Source organism: Coenobita brevimanus, chromosome 43 (genome assembly GCF_032717465.1).
Source record: "Coenobita brevimanus isolate Jiangsu-jjx chromosome 43, ASM3271746v2, whole genome shotgun sequence".
NCBI lineage: Eukaryota > Metazoa > Arthropoda > Malacostraca > Decapoda > Coenobitidae > Coenobita > Coenobita brevimanus.
In genome coordinates, this window is record NC_136996.1 from 1,596,459 (window position 1) to 1,618,082 (window position 21,624).

At 45.1% G+C, this 21,624-nt stretch overlaps 1 protein-coding gene across 1 annotated transcript in view; it reads right to left on the minus strand.

Annotated features, from left to right (window-relative positions):
* Positions 1 to 21,624, minus strand: part of LOC145397738 (beta-1,4-glucuronyltransferase 1-like) — a 52,148-nt gene that overhangs the window by 23,298 nt on the left and 7,226 nt on the right. Inside the window, exons 3-4 of the mRNA XM_080270756.1 lie at positions 19,416 to 19,667; positions 7,713 to 7,888 (exon numbers count right to left, since the gene is read on the minus strand). Of these exons, the coding sequence (XP_080126882.1) occupies positions 7,713 to 7,888; positions 19,416 to 19,667 (428 nt within the window). The remainder of the gene's footprint in view (positions 1 to 7,712; positions 7,889 to 19,415; positions 19,668 to 21,624) is intronic.

Below are 21,624 nucleotides of genomic sequence, written 5' to 3' on the forward strand. Positions count from 1 at the left end.
GAAGGACTGGAAAACAAAGAGAAGAAGAAAGAAAAACACTGAGATCAAACTTAATATTTACGACTCACGATAGCACGGAATAAATCTCCTTTTCCTTGATGAGTCCTTTAATACGATAACCGCCTTTCTCACTTTATTATCTCCATCTTTATCTTTAATCTCCAAACTCCTTTACTACAGAACTGCGAAGGTGAATAGGACGATCTGGGAGTAACAGGTAAAAAATTAAGTGACGTCAAATGAAGATGGGGTGATTATTTTTTTTTATTCGGGAAAATATAGATACTAGATCTTTTTGCAAATTCCATAACTATTTTCTCTCCACCTCTAGTTTTGTCTCGTTTCTTAATATATAAAATTTTCCTCATGACTGACCACCTCCCTCTTCCCCCCCCCCTTTCTCTCTCTCTCTCTCTCTCTCTCACACACACACACACACACACACACACACACACACACACACACACACACACACACACACACACACACGCACACACACCTCATTCCTCCCATCTCTCCTTCTTCACCTCCTTCCCCTTTCATCCCCACACCTCTCTCCACACCCTCCTCCTCTTCGTTATCTCCTCTTCTCTCCAGTCTCCTCCAAATTTCCTCTCTTCTCTCCCTCCCTCTCCGAACACCTTTACCTCATGCTTTCCACTTTTGCGTTTTTATATTCTCCCAAACTTCCTCTCTTTCTTTTTTCGTCTTTTCCATTTTTCTTTGTTATATTCTTCTTCTCTTCATCTCTGCGTCATTTTTCCTAAACTCTCTCTCTCTCTCTCTCTCTCTCTCTCTCTTTCATACCTCCAGCTTCTTCCATTTTCTTCACGTTCCTCCCACCTTCCTCTTCTCTCCCTCTCTCTCCTCCACCTAGCGTATCCCTGCCTCTCTTCCTCTCATTCATCCAATCTGTCTCATCCTCCCTCTCCTTCTCCATCCCCTTTTGTTCTCTCTTGCCTTCAGTGGCCGCCCAAGACAAGTAATTGATAACTGTTTCATATAGACTCTCTCTCTCTCTCTCTCTCTCTCTCTCAAGACAAGTAATTAATAACACTGTTTCACAAAGAGGAGGAACTTTACCTCCTCCCTCCCTCTTCCTCCTCCCCATCCCTCCCTCCTCACAAACGTCTTCCTCTTCCTCCTTCCCTTCACATAAATTCTCTCTCTCTCTCTCTCTCTCTCTCTCTCTCTCTCTCCCTACTCACACATATACATACATACATACCGTACACACAGAAACCCACTACATGCCTTACACATACATACATACGCACATACATAACACATACATACAGAGAGAGAGAGAGAGAGAGAGAGAGAGAGAGAGAGAGAGAGAGGATATACACAGCTCAGGTAAAAAGCCCTAGGATCGATATTTCCTTCTCGCTCGCTCTCTCCTCCTCTCTCTCTTTCTCTTTCCTCCACCTCTCATCAGTTCATTCTTTCCATTCCTCGTACTTTCTCTCCCACTCCTTCATCTTTTTTCAGCAGTATGCATATTCTCTCTCTCTCTCTCTCTCTCTCTCTCTCTCTCTCTCTCTCTCTCTCGCCAACCTATAGCCTCTCTGTTTCTTCTCATCCAGCCCCCCCCCCCACTTTCAATCTTCCTCCCTATCTTACCCCTCCCCCCCTCGCGTTCTAGTCTTTTATCTTCCTTATCTCCTTGGCTCCCTGCCCCTCTCCCTTCTCTCCTCCATCCCTCCCTCTCAATCTCCTCTTTCCTCCTTCCATCCTCCTCTCCATCCATCGCACCTTCTCTCTCCCTCTCCTTCCCTCCTTCCATCTGTCTCCCATTCCGCCAGCCTTTCCCTTTCTGTCTCTTCCCTTTCTTTACCTGTCTCTTTGTCCCTCACCCTTTCCCTTTCTCCTTCACCCTTTTCCCTTTCTCAATTTAAAACATCCTCGTTCACGTTTTTCCTTTCTCCCCCACACTTTCCTTTTCTCCCTCACTGTCCCCTTCCTTCCATCCTTTTCTCCCTCGTCTCTTCCTCATTCCTTCCTTCCCTCCCTCCATCCCAGCCCCTCCACCTCTTTCCCTCCCTTCCTCGCCCATTCCCTTCCATCCGTCTCCCCTCCTTCCTTCACAGTCCCGCCTTCATCCCTCATTCCATCCCTCCATTCATCCCTGCCTCCTTCACTTTTCTCTTTCTCTCTCCATCTATCAATGCCGTCTGCACTCTCTCTCACTATCCCTCCACAGATTTAAGATTCCTTCCCTCCACGTCTCTCTCCCTCCCTCCTTCCCTCAACATCTCCCTCCCTGCCTCCTTCCATCAACATCTCCCTCCCTCCCTCCCTCCTTCCCTCAACATCTCCCTCCCTGCCTCCTTCCATCAACATCTCCCTCCCTCCCTCCCTCCTTCCCTCAACATCTCCCTTTCTCCCTCCTTCCCTCAACATCTCCCTTTCTCCCTCCTTCCCTCAACATCTCCCTCCCTCCCTCCTTCCTTCAACATCTCTCTCCCTCCCTCCTTCCCTCAACATCTCCCTCCCTCCCTCCTTCCCTCAACATCTCCCTCCCTCCCTCCTTCCTTCAACATCTCCCTCCCTCCCTCCCTCCCTCAACGTCTCCCTTCCTCTCTCCTTCCCACCTCCCTTCATCCATCCATTCGTACCTCAGCATTTTCTCTCCTTTTTTTTTCTTTTTTTCATCCACTCACTTATTCATGCGTCCAAAGTCTTTTTACATTTCTCGATGGGAAGATGTGTTGTTTTCCTCTGTTTCTTCTTGGTGTTCTGCATCTTTCTATCCTCTGTCACGGCCTCATGCTTTTATTTCGGGACCGATTTGCCTGTAAATTACTTTGCATCTAGTTGAGCCTAACGTATCGAGACGCCTTTCTCCAATTTTTGAGTTATGCCTGTGGTTTGATTTTAGACTCAAGGAACGAAAAGAAGAAGAAGAAGAGGAGGAGGAGGAGGAGGAGGAGGAGGAGGAGGAGGAGGAGGAGGAGGAGGAGACTGCGTAACTATCCAGAGACGAGTGCTGAACCAACACACGCCAGAACAACCATGCCTTTCCCAATACAGGCATGTGTTGTATTTGGCTGCCATCGCCATCTCGGTACCAAGCAAGTTCAATTCAGCCGTACCCTGTAGCATATTTTGGCTTATGATTTTTTTCTTTTTCGTGTGAGTTACAGACCGAAGCAAATACATGTACTGTAATTGCGAGTACATATTGTAAGACGCAAACTTCGGGAAAAGGCAGACATTTGCCCACAGATGTTGCCTTTCATGTTTATGTAATACTTCCTATCGATGGACACTATTTTCTTAGGCTCAGTTAGCTGGAAGTAGATATTGCACAGCCTTTTTTCCAGGGATGATGATGATGATGTAGTAGTAGTAGTAGTAGTAGTGGTAGTAGTAGTAGTAGCTGTTGTTGTTGTTGTTGTTGTTGTTGTTGATGTTGCCCTGCTTAGAGAAACGAACTGAACTATCGCCACCCCTACTCAAAGTACAATGTCCATCCTAACTGGGATTATGACGCCTGGTGGTTCAGTGGCTTGCGGCGCTCCAACCCCATGTTGACTCGTTCAAGGTGTACACAGAGAGCGGTTGGTGTGCACTGATCGAAGAATAATATGGAGGGCACAGGTGGATCTTTAAAAATGGCGTAAATACTGGAAAAAAAAAAAAGTGACTCGAGATGTGAAATGAAGCGTCTGGTCACGATTTGTCCTTGAAATGCCTTGAACTAGACTGAATCTCTCTCTCTCTCTCTCTCTCACACACACACACACACACACACACACACACACACACACACACACACACACACACACACACACACACACACACATTCCATGTCTTAATTCCCACCTTTCCTTTCACAATTTCTCGCTCCCTTCAATTTCCTCCCTTGATATATCCACTCCATAATGCATTCTGTGTGTGTGTGTGTGTGTGTGTGTGTGTGTGTGTGTGTGTGTGTGTGTGTGTGTGTTCTATTATCCAGGCTTCCCTCGCTTCCTCCCTTTTCTCTCACTTCCTGGTCCTTTCCTCCCCACCTTCACAGTTCTCTCTCTCTCTCTCTCTCTCTCTCTCTCTCTGGTGGAGGAGAGGAAGTCTATAGATGTCATGGCCATCAGTTCATTTGCTCCTTCCCTACCTCCCCCCTTCTTTCCTTCCTTCCTTCCCTCCCTTCCTCCCTTCTCCTATATTCCCTGCCTCCTTGCATTCCTTCCTTCCTTTCCTCTATTTTCCCTGCCTCCTTGCATTCCTTAATTTCTTCCGTACTTCCTCCTTGCATTCTTTCCTTCCATCCTTAATCTATTCCTCCTTGTCTTCGTTCCTTCCTTCCTGTCCTCCCCCTTCCTCCCTATATTCCTTCCTTCCTTCCTTCCTTATTTGTCTTTCCATTCTCCCTCCCTCCCTCCTTGCATTTCTTCCTTACTTTTTCCATTCCACCCTGTCTCCCTTTCTCCCTCTGAGTTTTCCCTCTTACTTTCATTCCTCTCTTCCCTTCTCTTACCCTCCCTTCCTCCCAATTTTTTCCTCCCTCCCTCCCTCCCTTCTTCTTCCCCATTTGCCTTTTTTGTTTTCCTTATTTCCTTCCCCTTTCTTCTCCCTCCTTCCTTTATTCCTTCCTTCATATATTTCATCCATCTTGCCTTTCCTCCTTTCTTCCCTGCTTCCTTTCTTCCCCACCTGCTTCCTTCTCATTCACTCCTTCCCTCCCTCCTAGCCTTCCTCCTCCCTCTTTCCTTCTCTCACTCCCTACCTTCTTCCCTGTCCAACTTTTTCCGTCTCTCCATTTTAACGTCCTTCCCATCCCAGTTTCTGTCCCCGTCTCTCTCTCTCTCTCTCTCTCTCTCTCTCTCTCTCATTCAAGGGAGAGCAGTTGCCAAGGACGAAACGCTCATTTTTCCTCCACGTCTTTCAATTTTCTTCTTAAAACTTTCACTTCTTCCCCATCCTTGCCACTGACCCATTTCCTTGCTTCGATCTTTCTTTCATTTATTCACTTATACCTCTCCTTTCCTCCCCAAATCTACCTCTGCCTCCCTCCTTTCATTCATTCCCCATTCCCCTGCCTCCCCCATTTCTCTCATTCATTCATTCATTCATCCTCATTTCCTCTGCCTGTCTCCCACTCCTGGCTCAGTACTTCTCTTCTTTCATTCATTCCTTTTCCTCTGTCTAAACCTCTGCTTCTCTGCCTCTCTTTTCTTTCATTCATTTCTTTCACTTTCCGTCTGTCTCTCCCACCACTGACTCTCTGTTTCCTTCTTTCATTCATTCACATTCACCCGACATTCATTCTTCTCACTTTACGTCATTCCTTCCCTCCTTCACGATTTCACCTTCCTCCATCTTTCCTTTATAACCTCATTTTTTCCCCTCCGCCTCCTGCCCTCCTTTCCAGTCTTCCTTTCTACCCTACCTCCTTCCTTCCTTCGTTTCTTGTCTCTCTTCCTGTCATACGTCCCTACCCTCCCTCCCTAACTTCTTCCTTCTTTCTCTGCCTCGCTCCTTCTTTCCCAGCCTTTTTCCTTCCTTCCTGCTCTGTCTCCCTTCTTCTCTCCTTCCCTCCTATCCCTGCCTTTTTCGCACCCTGTCTGTCCTCATCCTTCATTCCCATTTTATAGTCCTTCTCCACCTCCCTTCCTGTCCAGCGTCTGTGTTCCCTTTTTATTCTCCCTTTCTTATCCTGTCTGCCTTCCTCCTTCCTTCCGTTCCTCCCTTCCTTCTTTACAACCCTGCCTCCCTCCCTGTCCTCAGTCCTCTTTCGTCCTCCCTACATCCTTTCTCTTTACATTTTATCTTGTTTGTGTTGTTGATTCCTTGATTATCCTTTCATTTTCCCCTCACTGCCACATACACTCAAGATTTTTGTCTGTGTGGGTCACTTTCTCCTTCGAGCTACAAGATTCTTCCTCTCTTCCCAGTTTCTCCCTTTCTTCCTTTCTACATCCTTTTCTCCCTTTGTACTTGTGATTCCTTCATTATCCTCTCCTTTCTGTCTGTCTGTCTGTCTCTATCTCTGTCTCTGTCTGTCTGTCTGTCTGTCTGTCTGTCTGTCTGTCTCTCTCTCTCTCTCTCTCTGCCACACCCTCTGTATCCTTACAGGTATTAGCCTTTTTCTTCGAGCCATACTACAAGACTATTAGCTATATCCCAATGCTAGAGAGGGACGCCTTCGTGTGATGGCATTGATATAACCGAGCTGATCCGCGGCCGTGCTATACAAACGCCCCTTATTTCACTCTCTATCCCCCCAGACGTGGATGGTGGACTGTAGGTGGGCATCTTCTGTCTGCATTGCACTGTGTTCACGTTCATTTGAGCCTGGGGTTGCAACTACTACTACTACTGCTACTACTACTGCTACTACTACTGCTGCTGCTACTACTACTACTACTACTACTACTGCTACTACTACTACTACTGCTGCTGCTGCTGCTACTACTACTAGTAGTACTACTACTACTGCTGCTACTATTACTACTACTACTAAGTTTATCCCTATATTTTTCCAAGTCAGAGGCGGTCGTTCGTTTACTGTAGTTAGGGTCAAAGGTTGTGTCAGACGAGGTACAGCCTGGGTCAGAGGTCGTATCAGATGGATATAATAAGGTCAAAAGGTGTCACAAGTCAGTGGTATCGGAGGTAACGTAACTTCGACCACAATTACTCTCCGACACAACTTTTGACACCAACTGTACATACCTCCTCCTACACTCAACCTCCGACACAACTTTCTACCCCAACTGTACATCCGCACCGACTTCGCTCTGTCTGCCATGTTGTCCACCCACACAGCCAGGTCCCTCGTGTCTCGTAATTTATTCTTACCCTCCCTAGTGCTTTTTTTTTTCTTCTTTATCTTCCTCACTCCTGCAGATGTGTCCAGCTTTCCTCCTTCCTATCCCTATGTCCCTTTCATCCATATCTCCCTGTCTCTAGCCTATGTCCTTTTCCCTCACCTATATTCATACTCGTGTTCTTTCCCCCATTTCTTATTTCTTCCTCATCCCAGCTTCCTCCTCTTAGGTCCATTTCTTGCCCATCTCCTCTCCTTTTATATTTTTTTTTTTTCCCGTCTCCTTCAGTCTTTTTCTCCTTGGTTTACATATCGTTGCACTGATGTACTGTTTTCTATTTTATCCATTTCTTATACATCTCCTTGCATGTTTTCCTTCCCCATCATCCTCACCTTAACCCATATCCTTGGCCCGTATACTAAGGAAGCTCCCTAGCACCTGTTCCTAAGCAATTTATTTTGCTAATTACACCTTACTGTCCCAGTGTGTTACATAAATCCTTCCAATATCTCCTTACTTTGCATGAATAACGTACAAAAGGATAACCAGCTGTATCCAAAAATAAATCGCTAAGGAAAAGGTGTTAGTGCCCTTACCCGACGAGATTACTCCCTAACACCTCCCCCTAAGCGAATTATTTTTGGATATGGCTGGTTGATATCCCTTTGTAAATTATCTATGCAGTGTATGGGGAGATCAGAAGGATTTATATGACATGGAAGAGGACAGGAAAGTGTAATAAGCAAAATAAATCGCTTAGGAAAAGGTATTAGGGAACTTCCAAAACTAATGAAAATACAGTCTCTCTCTCTCTCTCTCTCTCTCTCTCTCACACACACACACACACACACACACACACACACACACACACACACACACACACACACACACACACACACACACACACACACACACACACACACACACACACACACTTACTTTTTGCACCTGGCGGCCGTGGGGGAAACAAGAAAGGTGGCGAGGCTGGGGGACAGGCCTGGGATGGGAATGATGTCTACGTCTGCGAGGAACACCCACTCCGTCAGGCAGTTCTTGCGTGCCACGTTTCTGACCACGTTCTGGGGGTAGGGCAGCCTCTCACGCCAACCCAGCATCTGTGTGGGAGCGACAGTAGGGGTTAGCGAGATAGACAGATAGAGATAGATGGATAGATTGATGTGGATAGACAGATACTTAGATAGATAGATGTGGATAGACAGATATACAGATAGACAGACATGGATAGATAGATAGACAGGTGGGTTGGTAGTTAGGTAGGTAAGTACGTAGATTAACATACGGCTATACACAGATAGACAGGTACAAAGAATATGATAGGTAAATTAATATATATAGATAAATAGATGACTGGATGGATAGATAGATAGATAGATAAACGAAGGCAATGGTAAACAGAATGATATCGAGATGTGTACCCTACTTAAAGAGGAGGAGGAGTAAGGGGAGAGTAAGTGGAGGTGAGGGGAAGGGGGATGGGAGAGGTGAAGATGTGTAGAGGGGAGAGAAAGAGGGGAGATGGGGAGGAAAGACGGAGAGTGCCATCAGAACGTCGTGTGTGTGTGTGTGTGTGTGTGTGTGTGTGTGTGTGTAAGAGAGAGAGAGAGATGGGGGAGGGTTGGAGTGATGAGAGTGTGAGTGTGTGACTGACAGAGTGAAGAATGGACCGAAAACGAGGTGTGTGTGTGTGTGTGTGTGTGTGTGTGTGTGTGTGTGTGTGTGTGAGAGAGAGAGAGAGAGAGAGAGAGAGAGAGAGAGAGAGAGAGAGGGTGGGGGGGTGAGGTAAAAGACGATGGAGGAAGGATGCTATAAAAGGACAGGTTATGGGAGAGCATGGCGTACATAGGAGGGAAAATCACGCACATATATACGCACACACACACGCACATACACACGACACCCTGTATACATTGCGTGTCTTTATGTACTAAACCTTAAAGTGTAGCCTACTATGGAGCACTTCTGACCTCCCTACACACACACACACACACACACACACACACACACACACACACACACACACACACACACACACACACACACACACACACACACACACACACACACACACACACACACACACACACACACGCCAGCCCCAGCACGAGCTATCACATGAATATGTATTTACATAAATGAATGCTTAATTATGAATACGTGGAAAATGACCAAACACACACACACACACACACACACACACACACACACACAATTCATACATACGGTACACACTTGCATACATACACATATACACACACACACATACGTACACACACACATACATACATACATACATTCATACATACACACATACACACACACACACACACACACACACACACACACACACACACACACACACACATGATTGCACAAACATAAACATGTATTAGGCATTTGATCAAAGACGTAGAGACTGACTACAGACCTGATTCCTCTCTCTCTCTCTCTCTCTCTCTCTCTCTCTCTCCCCATTCACTCCCACACTGTCCCTTGCGCTCTCTCTCTAGATCCTTCTGTCTCCTCCATTTTCATCAACCTTCCTTATCTTCTCTCTCTCTCTCTCTCTCTCTCTCTCTCTCTCATTCCTGCACACACCCACACTTTCTCATCAAACCCTCCTCCTCCTCCTGCCTTCTCAGGTTCTCAGCCACTCCTTCAAGTGATAAGGGAATGAACTGCTGACCGAGAGACCTTGAGACCGAGACCGATTGGAGCAGGGAACAGTTTGGGGATCTAGCTTACGTTATGCGACTCATGGACGATCGACTGGTCACTTGCCTTGCCCCTTTGAAACCGGCTGATGTCCTTGTTTACTCATGCTGGAGACGATTTATTCAGTGTAAAAAAAAAGCCAGTTGTATCGCGAGGGGTTGACTGATGCTGTATCGAACCAGTTCATATGAATCGTTTGTCCTTAGCTGAGTAAAATCGTCTGGAGATGGCAGGAATAAACAAAAAAAATCCCTTGCCTAGCCCCGGACCCCTACCCTCCTTATGGGGTAATAAATGGATGATAGATAGATAAAAACTAGTATGACGATAGATAAAAACGCCTGCTGATAGATAAAAACTCTCCGACCCACAAAACCCACTGTCAAAAAAAACACCGCCTTTGGCACCATAACCCCCGTCCTTCATGATACCATTTTTCTTTTCTTTTAATTCAGTATAGATCGCACGGTATTAGCGCCCAAGTGGTGGTATGTGAGTGTGTGGGGCCATCTGATGCATGTAGGAGGGTAGCTGGCGTCTCAGGGAACGGGGTGCCTAGTATGTGCTCAGAGTCGGATCGAAAAAATAAAGGAAAGAAAATATGACTCAACTCTTGTCTCTCACATTTCCTCCTCTCACTCACTCACTCACTCACTCACTCACTCACTCACTCACTCACTCACACTACTCCTCTTTCTCCTGTCTTCCCTCTTATCTTAAATTTCCCTTCACGCACCTTCCCATCTTCCCCCTTACACACTCTCCCCTTCCCTCTTATTCACATACTCTTCGTCTTTCTCTTACTCACACTCTCCTCCTTCCTCTGAATCACACTTTCTCTCCTGTCACATACTCTTTCTCCTCACACACTCTCTTTCTCCCTCTTAATTACATTTTCTCTCCTTTCACATACTCTTTCTCCTTCACACACTCTCCTCTTTCCTCTTAAACACACTTTCCTTTCACCCACTCTCCTTTTTCCTCCCACACACATACTCTCCTCTTTCCTCTTATCCACTGCCCCCCCTTTCCCCCGAAACTCTTTTTCCTCCTACTTTTATCTCGACTTTTTCTTTTTGCACTTGGTCTTCCTCTTCCCCTTCACTTGGTCTTCCTCCTTCCCCTTTCGCATGCTCTTCTCCTCCTCTCACTTTCTTCCGTTCCATTCAGCCCTTCTCTCTCCTCTTTCTCCCTCACACATTCTGCTTTCTTTTCCACACTCCCTCCTTTCCCGTCTCCATCCACCTGCATGCACCCACCCCCCTCCCTCAAACCCACACTCATCCTCCTCACCAACTCTCTCTCTCTCTCTCTCTCTCTCTCTCTCTCTCATACACTCCAACAAATGGCTCTCATTCCCAATCTTCCCTCCTGCATCTTCTCCCTTGTGATCCACCCTATTTCCCCCTCCCCCCCCTCTCTCTCTCTCTCTCTCTCTCTCTCTCATACACTCCAACAAATGGCTCTCATTCCAATCATCCCTCCTGCATCTTCCACCTTGTGATCCACCCTGTTTCCCCCTCCCCCCCCCTCTCTCTCTCTCTCTCTCTCATCTTTCACTCATGGAAAATTTGTGTTGACTTTGCGCTATTTCTGTGTTGAGGAGCCTGGACGAAGAGGAGGAGGAGGAGGAGGAGGAGGAGAAGGAGGAGGAGGAGGAGGAGGAGGAGGAGAAGGAGGAGGAGGAGGAATGGTAAAAAAAGGAGAAAGAAGTGGGCGAATGGAAGGAAAAAAGGAGGAGGGGGAGGAGTGAACGGGGAGAAAAAATACTGGAGAGGAGGAGAAAAGTAGAGAAAGTCAGAAGGGGAACTTGGGAGGAGGAACATGGTGAGAAAGGAAGTGGAGAATAAAAAGGAAATGAAGAGGTAGAAGGAAGAAAGGAGGTGAAGTGGAACGAGAAAGATGATGAGAAAGGAAATGGGGAGTGAAAGGAAATGACGTGGAAAGAGGAAGATGGTGAGGGAGGAAGTGGAGAATGAAAGGAAGTGACGTGGAAAGAGGAAGATGATGAGGAAGTGGAAATGAGAGGAAGTGACGTAGTAAGAGGATGAGGATGAGGGAGGAAGTGGAAATGAGAGGAAATTACGTGGAAAGAGAAAAGCTATTACTGGTAGTGTGATAGGCCGATGATGTTAGCCCTTTCAGTACGATGACCTAATTTCCTTTTATCCCTGCTACATTTAAGCGATTTTTTTAAAGCTTCGGGAGATGAATCAAGTTTTTAAGGGGTGAAAGGAGGCTGCTTCTGGCACCACAAATGGCCTCTCTCTAATGCTTAATAGAATCGTGTGGAAGGAGGGAAGGATGTAAATAAAGACATCCGCTTGAAGATATTAAAGGTTCTAAACACACACACACACACACACACACACACACACACACACACACACACACACACACACACACAATAGGAAAGTTGCAGCAGATGGCAATGATTATGTTAGTTTCTGTCTAAGTAATGATTAGAATTAGAGGCAAATTATATCCATCTTTCAGCCCAGCATCCCTTTCCATTTATATATTTATTTTTTAAAGTTGCTCTCTTTTCTTGGCTTAATCTTGGGAGGCAGATCAAATTATAAGCAGGTGTGTGTGTGTGTGTGTGTGTGTGTGTGTGTGTGTGGAGGGGGGGCAGGGCTGGCAATTACCGGGTCCTTTACCAGTTTTATCCTCGCCAGTTTAAAAGGGAGGGAAAGGCCGAGATCGAGGAAGGAGAAAATTGGAGGGAGAGAAGGAGGCAAGGAGTGGAGGAGGAGAATTAACGGAGGGAAAATGGAGGAAAATTATTGGCTATTGGGAGGGAAAATGGTGGAGGAGAATTGTTATGGGAGGGAAAATGATGGAGGGTAATTATTATGGGAGGGAAAATGGTGGAGGAGAATTGTTATGGGAGGGAAAATGATGGAGGGTAATTATTATGGGGAGGGAAAATGGAGGAGAATTATTATGGGGAGGGAAAATGGTGGAGGAGAATTATTATGGGGAGGGAAAATGGTGGAGGAAAATTATTATGGGAGGGAAAATGGTGGAGGAGAATTATTATGGGGAGGGAAAATGATGGAGGAGAATTATTATGGGGAGGGAAAATGGTGGAGGAGAATTGTTAATATCGACGTTGTTTCAGTTATTATAATTCAAGAGGATGGTATAACGTCCAATGCGCAAAATAAATCGCAGAGAAAGAGGTGTTACGTACTCCCAAGCCAACGAGAATACGGCCAAATGGAACACGAAGGAGAAGAAGCAGGGAGGGTGAAGTGGCTGAGTGGTGATGGAAGAGGATGATGATGGGGGGAAGAATACTGCTGAAGATGCTGATGGAGAGAGAGAGAGAGAGAGAGAGAGAGAGAGAGAGAGAGAGAGAAAATGTGGAGGAGAGGTAAAGAAAGTGAGAGGAACTGGAAGACAGATGATGGGGCCAAATGATGATGGTGGGAGATTACTGCTGAAGAGACTGATGGAGAAGGGAGGTGGTGATGAATGATGATGGAGAAGAGAGAGAAGAAGGAAAGATAAAGAAGAGGAGGAGGACTGGAAGACGGATGGGCCCGAATGATGATGCAGGAAGATTACTGTTGAAGAGACTGATGGAAGAGGGAGGTGCAGACAGACGAATGATGCTGGAGAATACTGGAGAGAAATGATGCTTGGGAAAGGAGGAATGCAAGACGAAGGTGAGGGGAACAGGTAAAGGAGAGTGACGGAGGTGGATGGATGATGAAGGTGATGATAGGGAGGAACAGTGGAGAAGCTGATGGTGGAGGGTGGTGGTGATGTCGGAGAAGGCTGGAGAAAAATCGCTGAACTGTGAGAAGGTAAAGAAAAGAATGAGAGAGGGTGAAGAAGGAGAATGAAAGACGAAGGATAATGATAGGGGAGAAATACTGATTGAAAGAACTGATTGAGGAGAATGGTGGAGAAATTGATGATGAAGTATGTTGGAAAAGAAGTATGGAAATCAGAGAGAGAAAATATGAGGGGGAAGTAAAGGAAAGAATGAAGGAGGGGAGCTGAAGGATTGACGATGGAGAGGATAACGATGGGGGAAGAATACTGGTGGAGAGAGTGATGGAGAAAGTTAAAGAAGAATGGTGGAGAAAAGGAAATCAGAAAAAGGGAATATGAAGGAAGATGAAAGGGTGAAATATGGGAACTGAAGGACAGATGATGGAGAGGGTAATGACTGAGGAAAAATGGTGGTGAAGAAAATGGTGATGGAGGTGGTGGAGATCAAAATTAAGAAGATTGTTGGAGAAGAATTATGGAGATCAAAGAAAGAGAAATGTGAGGGGGAGGTAAAGTGAGGTGAAATAGGAGGATAAATGATGGAGAAGAATAATGATGGAGGAAGCATACTGGTGAAGGAGAGGGGTGGAGAAAAAGGTAGTGTTGGAGATAAATGATGACGAAGAATGCAGGAGAGAGATTATGTTGAAAAAAATCAGAGAAGAGATGTGAGGGGAAAGTGAAGGAAAGAATGGAGGAGAAGGAGTGAGGGAGGGAGAAAACTGATGGAGGAAGAATATTGTTGAAGAGACTGATGGAGAAAGAGATGGAGATGAATAACGAGAAGTAGCAAGTGAGTGAATGAAAGTCTGTCTTAGATAACTGGGCAGACTTTCATTGAGTTGCTTTTTCTTCTAGGCTTTTTCTTTCCATCTGGACCCTTCCCAACCCAATTCGTAGGTGGAAGAACAGGTGTGGTTGATGATGATGATGATGATGATGATGATGAAAGACAAAGGAGGGTGACGCAAGTGGGAAGAGTAAGGAGGATGGTAACGATGGGGGAAGATTACTGAGGAAAGTGGGTGGTGGAGACAATGATGAAGAAAGTTGGAGAGAAATTATACTGGGAGAGGAGGAATGTGAAGGGAAGGCAAAGAGAATGAGAGGGAAGGATGGATGAAGAAGCAGTACTGGGGAGGATAATAACAAGGGAGAATACTGTAAAAAAAGATTGATGAAAGAGGGAGGTTAAGAAAAGCAAGAAGTAGGAAGGATAAAGGAGAAAGAGAGAGAGAGAGAGATGAAAGAGGGAGGTTAAGAAAAGCAAGACGTAGGAAGGATAAAGGAGAGAGAGAGAGAGAGAGAGAGAGAGAGAGAGAGAGAGAGAGAGAGAGAGAGAGAGAGAGAGAGAGAGAGAGAGAGAGAACGGCAGCTAGAAACAAAAAGGAGATAATGAAGGGGAAGGAAGTATTGACCTCTTCAACCCGAGGATGCATTTTTTTATTCTTGCTATCTCCAGACGATTTTATGCACCTAGGAATCTCTCTCTCTCTCTCTCTCTCTCTCTCCATAAAATCGTCCAGGAAGAATGAAATAATGACATCATCATGGGGAAGTGGCCAGCCCTTTCAGTTCGAGTACCTTATTTTTTTTTTTTAATTCTTGTTGCTGGTGGTAGTTGTAATCCAAGGCACATCAGAACGTGACCTCGGTGGACTGCAGGCTTAAGTTCCCCTTCTGCAGTCCACCATCTTCCTCTCGGGGGTGGGGGTGGGGGGGTAAGGAAGGAACTGAGGAAGGAATAGAATTGGGTGGGAGGGAACGAAGCATAACTGAGGTATCTTTAACTAGGCAAATGAGCTGCTCACTTATATCGGTGCCACAACGTGAAGGCGTCCCCAGCGTCGTAGTAGAGGGGATGAATAAAGAGTAGCCATCAAGAGGAAGAGGAATGCGGTAGAGAAGGCCGGTATGGAGTAAAAGAAGAGGGTTTATGGAGTGGAAAAAAGGAGGGGGCCATAAAGAGGCGGGTGGGGCCAAGTTCACCCTGCCATTAACCTCAGAAAAACTTGATAAAAAAAAACAGCTGGCAATGAAATATGAGACTTCTAGACACAGCTTAACGACCCATGCCAAGTTTTTTCTTTGTAAGTTATCTATTTTGGTCTGTCTGTATCTATCTATCTGTCTGTCTATCTGTTGATCTATATGTCTATCCATCTATGTATCTCAGTCCAACCATCCATCCATCCACCCATCCATCTCTCAGTCTCCGTCTAGCTATCTGTCAGTCTGCCTGTCTCATCCAGTCTTTTATCCATCAGAAGCGTAGGGGCCCGGGGTTAGGGTCCTCAGTTCCGCTATATAAGGCGAAGGTGATCAGCCTCGCTCGCCTCTGAGTGGCATTATGGGAGCAGTAAACCCCCAACCCTCCCTTAGACGCATGTATTTCCAGGCGACCATTAGCCTGTGTTGTTCAATACTGTAATCATTTCTGAAATTGATATATTTTTGCATCTTATCTTGACTGAGTAACTGTTTTAAGTATTAGCTACACTGGAATATAAGTGGTATTGTGTTTATGTTAGAAATATATGGGTGTTATTACTAAATGGGTGCTGGAGAGGGACCCCTTCATGTGGTGGCACTGATATAGGCAGGCGGGTCCACTGCCTGGTTTTACAAACGGAACTGCACGGCTATTACCACTAAATGAATACTGGAATGAGACGCCTTCATGTGCTGGCATCGATATAACCAGGCGGATCCACTGCCAGGTTATACAAACGTCCCTCAGCTACTTTCCTACCCCTTGAAAGGATCATGGTGGACTAAAGGAGGAGGGGAATTTAAGCCTGCAGTCCACTGGGTTCCCGTTTTAGATAAGTTCGGAGCCACAGCGACAAACCAAAAACTAAAAAAAAAAAAAAAACAATATGTCACTGGGTTTAATGGGTAATACAGGGTGGTTCATATATAGCGCTTCTGTTCCACTCCACTAGGGGACTTTTCGTGTGTTGCTGGGACGGCTAAGTCAGTGTTGTCAGTGTCTAACCTGCATCATTTATTCATTTCCCAATCCCACTGATACGGCCACACTAGCAGACAGCCGTCCCTGCAACACATAAGGCATTGCCAGGTGAGTTTCTAGTGCAGCGGTATGTAAGGACTGAGGGTCGAAGGATTTAGATTGAGATTGCAAGAGTGTGAAGAAGCTCTCATTTTCTGGCGATAAATTCTGAAGCATGGGGCGATAATAAAATACTGCACGTCTAATAATTATCGCTGCTGACCTCTCTAATGTCGGGTGCAGACTTATCACACCTGGCAATTACAGGTGTTCAACAGGTGACCCTCAGTAATTAGGGCCTTGCTTACACCTTGGCTCACTCAGTTTTAATAATACGGCTGTGGGCTCGTTGAATGGTAAATGGATATAATTAAACCTGAAGAATATTTTGCTAATTCTTCAGTAGAAAATTATATCATGTACAAAAATAGTTCTGTGTGTCTGTTTCTTGAGAGGATTGTAATGATCCTTTTTAGAATTAATCATCATCATCATCATCATCATCATCATCATCATCATTTTTAACTATTATTATTATTATTATTATTATTATTATTATTATTACTGTGTCTACAAGTGCTTCCTCCTGGTCTTTGATATCGTTTCGTTTTGTTTATAAATGCTCCAACATGCTTGCCTTGGTCACCTAATGGCGGCTTTCCCTGTTGCTCGATCTTTGGCAGCCTCCCTGTTCAGTCCCTTATCGCCGAGGTCACACTCAATGACCTCGTCCCAGGTCTTTTTTGGTCTACCTCTCGCAACACTACTCCAAATGTTCACACTTCTCACTTTCTGCACCCAGCTGTCATCCCCCATCCTCTCCACATGCCCAGACCATCCCAGTCTACCTCTCCTCATCACAGCACCAATACACTCCAGTCCCATCCTTCCTCTTAACTCCTTCATCGTAAACCTAGCTCCCCCAGGCCTCGCATTCAAGGACGCACTGCACATCCACGAGAGGTAACATTTTTCTGTGTTCGCTGCCGCATTCATGGCGAGAAAGAGTTACGTATTTAATTACTAATGAATTAAAGCCGAGGTGCGGGCGCCCGAAGGCGAAAAAAGAAAAAAAAGAAAAAAGAAAGGCGGGGAGGAACTGAAACGTATTTTACATTTACTCGGAAAAAAGGAACTTGTTTGAGAGAGAGAGAGAGAGAGAGAGAGAGAGAGAGAGAGAGAGAGAGAGAGATTACAAGTGTGTACAGTCTGTCAATCTAATTATTGTGTGTGTGTGTGTGTGTGTGTGTGTGTGTGTGTGTGTGTGTGTGTGTGTGTGTGAGAGAGAGAGAGAGAGAGAGAGAGAGAGAGAGAGAGAGAGAGAGAGAGAGAGAGAGAGAGGAATCTGATTAGAAGAAAATGACATTTCATCACTTCAGTTCGTTACGTCGATTGAATATGTGATGAGGAAATTGCCCACCTGATTTCACCTGCTTGGCGGAGGTGTGTGGTGTGCAGTCATGTCATTTTGTATGTGATGAGGAAGTTACCCATCTGACCCACCTGACTTCACATGCATGGAGGTGTATGGTGAGCAGTCATGTCATTTTAATTATGTGATGAAGAACTGACCCACCTGACTTCACCTGCATGGCGGAAGTGTATGGCGGAGCAGAGTAATTGGGGGTCATGTCATTCTGAAAGGTCATCACTAAAATATTGCCAGGGGAAGTATTTATAAATGATCTTAATACGGTGACACCTTTTCCATTTTATTGCAGTTACCACCATACGATTTAATTCACCTTAAGACACGCCTCTTACAGTGAATGGAGTATTGCAGGATAGAGCCACCCCATCTATTCCCATCAATAATTCTGTACCCCTTCAATCCGGTGACGTTATGACATTCGTGGCAATAAGGGCATTTTATTATTAATCTTAGGGGGAAGGGAGCTAAGGGAGACTACATCTTACTTCAGTTCGAAAAAGCAAGCTATAGATAAGAAGCCGTCTCCATATAGCCTTAATATTGGCTCTACAGTTCTTTCATCTTAACTTGGTTCAGATTTTCGTCCTTTTGTAGCTGATTTCACTTGGCTCAAGAAAAAGACAATGCTACGGCTCTGCATCCTTCCCATAGCTCATCTTCGTGACTGACATCATATTCTAGTGTTACTCCACTGGTACAACTCAGCATTGAAGATGGAGAGTGGTAATTTTGGGCCAAGTTAGAGTAAAAGGAGTATAGTTTGACTCTGAATTGTTTCGTAACTAAATATAGGCCAGGGGATATGAAGGTAGAAACTATCTTGTCTGCCTGTCTGTTTGGCTGTCTGTGTGTCTGCATTTCTTTGCCTGTTTGTCTGTCAGTCGATACAGCTAGACGCCTTATTCCCAAACTTCTCGCCATGTCACCCTGTCCTCCACCATCAAGCTGCCTTATCTCCAACTCACACTTCCCTCTTTCCTTCACCTGTCCACCCCAACAAATAATTTTACACACAAATAAGCCCCGCTGTTTATAAATAGAACACGTGATGAGTCGCGCTGCACACAAAGGGAAAGGTTATCACGATTAGAACACCTGGCCAGTGACGAAAGACCTGCCCTTTTAAGTGACCTTTCATATGCTGGGGTCTTTTCTAAACTATTTTTATTTTAACTTGGCCTAAAATTGCCACCTCTCTACCCTGAACCCTGAATTGTAGCAAGAGATCAATATGAAACAATACTACTACTACTAGTCCTAATAATAATAATAATAATAATAAAAGGATGTTCCGTTATTTTCAAAGGTTTAAGTAGACGTGAAGCAGCGTACACAGAAGTTCAATATATTTTTTTCTATAATGTTCTCCTTCATCAGTCTCTTAATTCTTCACTCAAAATTCTCCGGAAAGCTGATCGAAACTTTTATTGCCACTCTTCGTTAATCATCTTTCTAGTCCTTTGAGTCTCAGTTCTTCGTCAAGTCCAATAATTTTCTTTTTTCTTTTTTATTTTTTTTTCAGGTAAGTCTTCGAAAAGTTGATGGAAACGTTTTATCTCCATTCTTCGTTAATTATCTTTTGTGTGTGTGTGTGTGTGTGTGTGTGTGTGTGTGTGTGGAGGGGGCAGAGTTCTTCAATAGGCCACGATTACTAAGAGAATTACTGTCTCTCACTCACCTTTGAATCTCTCTTCTTCAGGAGTTCCTTGAGGACGGCTAGGGGCTGGTCGCATCGCTCCTCCAGGCGGTCTATGGTGATGGGCAGGTGTTTGGGCAGGTGGTCCTTGGGGTACGTGAAGTGGACGCTCACCTTCTCGCCCAGGTAGGGGAAGCACGTGATCAGGTAGGTGAGGTAGGCGCGGGCGATGGCATACTCAACATCAGGGGTGAACACTGACACAGATATAGGCTCGTCCCAGTACCGGGCAACCTGATGGAGTGAAGGAGATAAAGGTGTTAGGATTCATTTTAGACGTTTGAGTTGGCTGTGGTATAGAGACAACAGGATCATTCCCCATCCTCTCATCGACAAGAGTGAACCCTGGCACCGATATAGGCTCGTCCCAGTACCGGCCAACCTGACGGAGTAGCAGAAGGAGATGCAGGTGTTAGGATTCATTTTGGACATGAATTTACGGTAGCTTGGCTTTGATGTACACGATAAATAGAAGTTTTATCGTTACTCTTTGGTACTGAGGGAGACAGCAGGATAGTATTGTATAAAATGAGGCAGAGGAACACGTGGAGGAGCACTGAACCAAATGATGCCGGCATAATGTTCACTCCAAAAAAATGTATCTATAATCATGGCATGCTCACGGGCACCTATCCATCACCAGCTATTATGTGCCGTCGTTTCATAGTTATAGAATCTTAATCTGTCCGCGTCATCTTGGTAAGGGTGTGCGGATTTCTACACAGATTTAATTTCAGATGCCAGCGTCTGGGAAAGTGTATATTCTGTATGTATTAAACTTAGCGTGATATAAAATTGTTGATGGTCAGTACTGAGGGTGCGGGCCGGTGTGTGGACGAGACCCTTGTTGTTGTGTGTGTGTGTGTGTGTGTGTGTGTGAGAGAGAGAGAGAGAGAGAGAGAGAGAGACGTAAGCATCTTCCTTAAGTGTGACGAATACATAGTGGAAAAATCGAACCCTCTGAAACACACACTAGTAGATATGGGGTTTTCACTGTATTTCGCCAGTTGTACAATATCATTAGACGGAATTGGGAATATAATTATTTCTTTGTACACTGTTCATTGTACACTACGGCTGACGTGTGAAGGTGAGTCAGGTGAAGGTGAATTAATGTGCTCCGGGCGATAAGGTAGGTATATCACGCATGTTATTTAAAGTAGTTATTATTATTATTTATTGCTATTGCTGTTATTTCTTGTTGTGGTGGTGTAACTACTACCACTGCTACTATTTGTGTTATTACTTTTTGTTGTATTATTATGTTACCCTACTTATATTACTGGTTCATGACGGAACACGTATGTGGGGCTTGTGGTGAATAAGGTGGATTGGTAGGTGTATAATCACACACACACACACACACACACACACACACACACACACACACACACACACACACACACACACACACAGTAGGTTAGTGGGGGGGACCTAGGAGAGAATATAAAGACGACTTCGTAAACCCTTTCAGCCGGAGAACGTTTTAATTTTATGTCCGTCTGTATGTATGTATATGTTTGTATATATGTATGTATGTATGTATATGTGTGTATGTTTGTATGTATGTATGTATTTTTATTTTTCTTACAAGTATCAAGCAGTTTTACCAAGCTTCTGAGAGCACACTAGTGGTTAAAGATAATAATGTAGACTATGTACTCGTATAAGCACCTGCAGTTCTTAAAGTCTTTCTTAATATAAATAATACCGTCTTGAGATAAAAGGACTAAAAATAAAGACGAGGTAGTGTGCTGAAGGGGCTAAGTAAGGAAGAGGGGAGAGCTGGGTGGGGTGATGATTTAGAAGGCAGGCTATGAGGGGACGTGAGGGGCGGTAAGGAGAAGGGGAACTAGGAAATAACGATAGCTGAGAAGGGGAGGAAAGAAGAAAGGGAGTACGGAGAAGAGGAAGAGCGAAGGAGAGAAGTGGAGGAAATGAGAGAGGGAATAAGGAGACGGGGAAGGTAGAAGAGACGGAGTAAGGAGGAGGAGGAGCGGGAAGAAGAAAGTAAGAAGATGAAAGGAAGGGATGGAGGGAAGAGTACGAGGTACAAGGGGAGGGAAGGAGAGAGGAAATAAGTCGAAGAAAGGAAAGGGGAGAGGAGGGGGGGAGAAAGAAGGAAGGAAGAGAAAGAAAGGGAAAGAGAGAAGGGAGGGAGAGGGAGAAAGGAACTTGGAGAAAGGGAGGA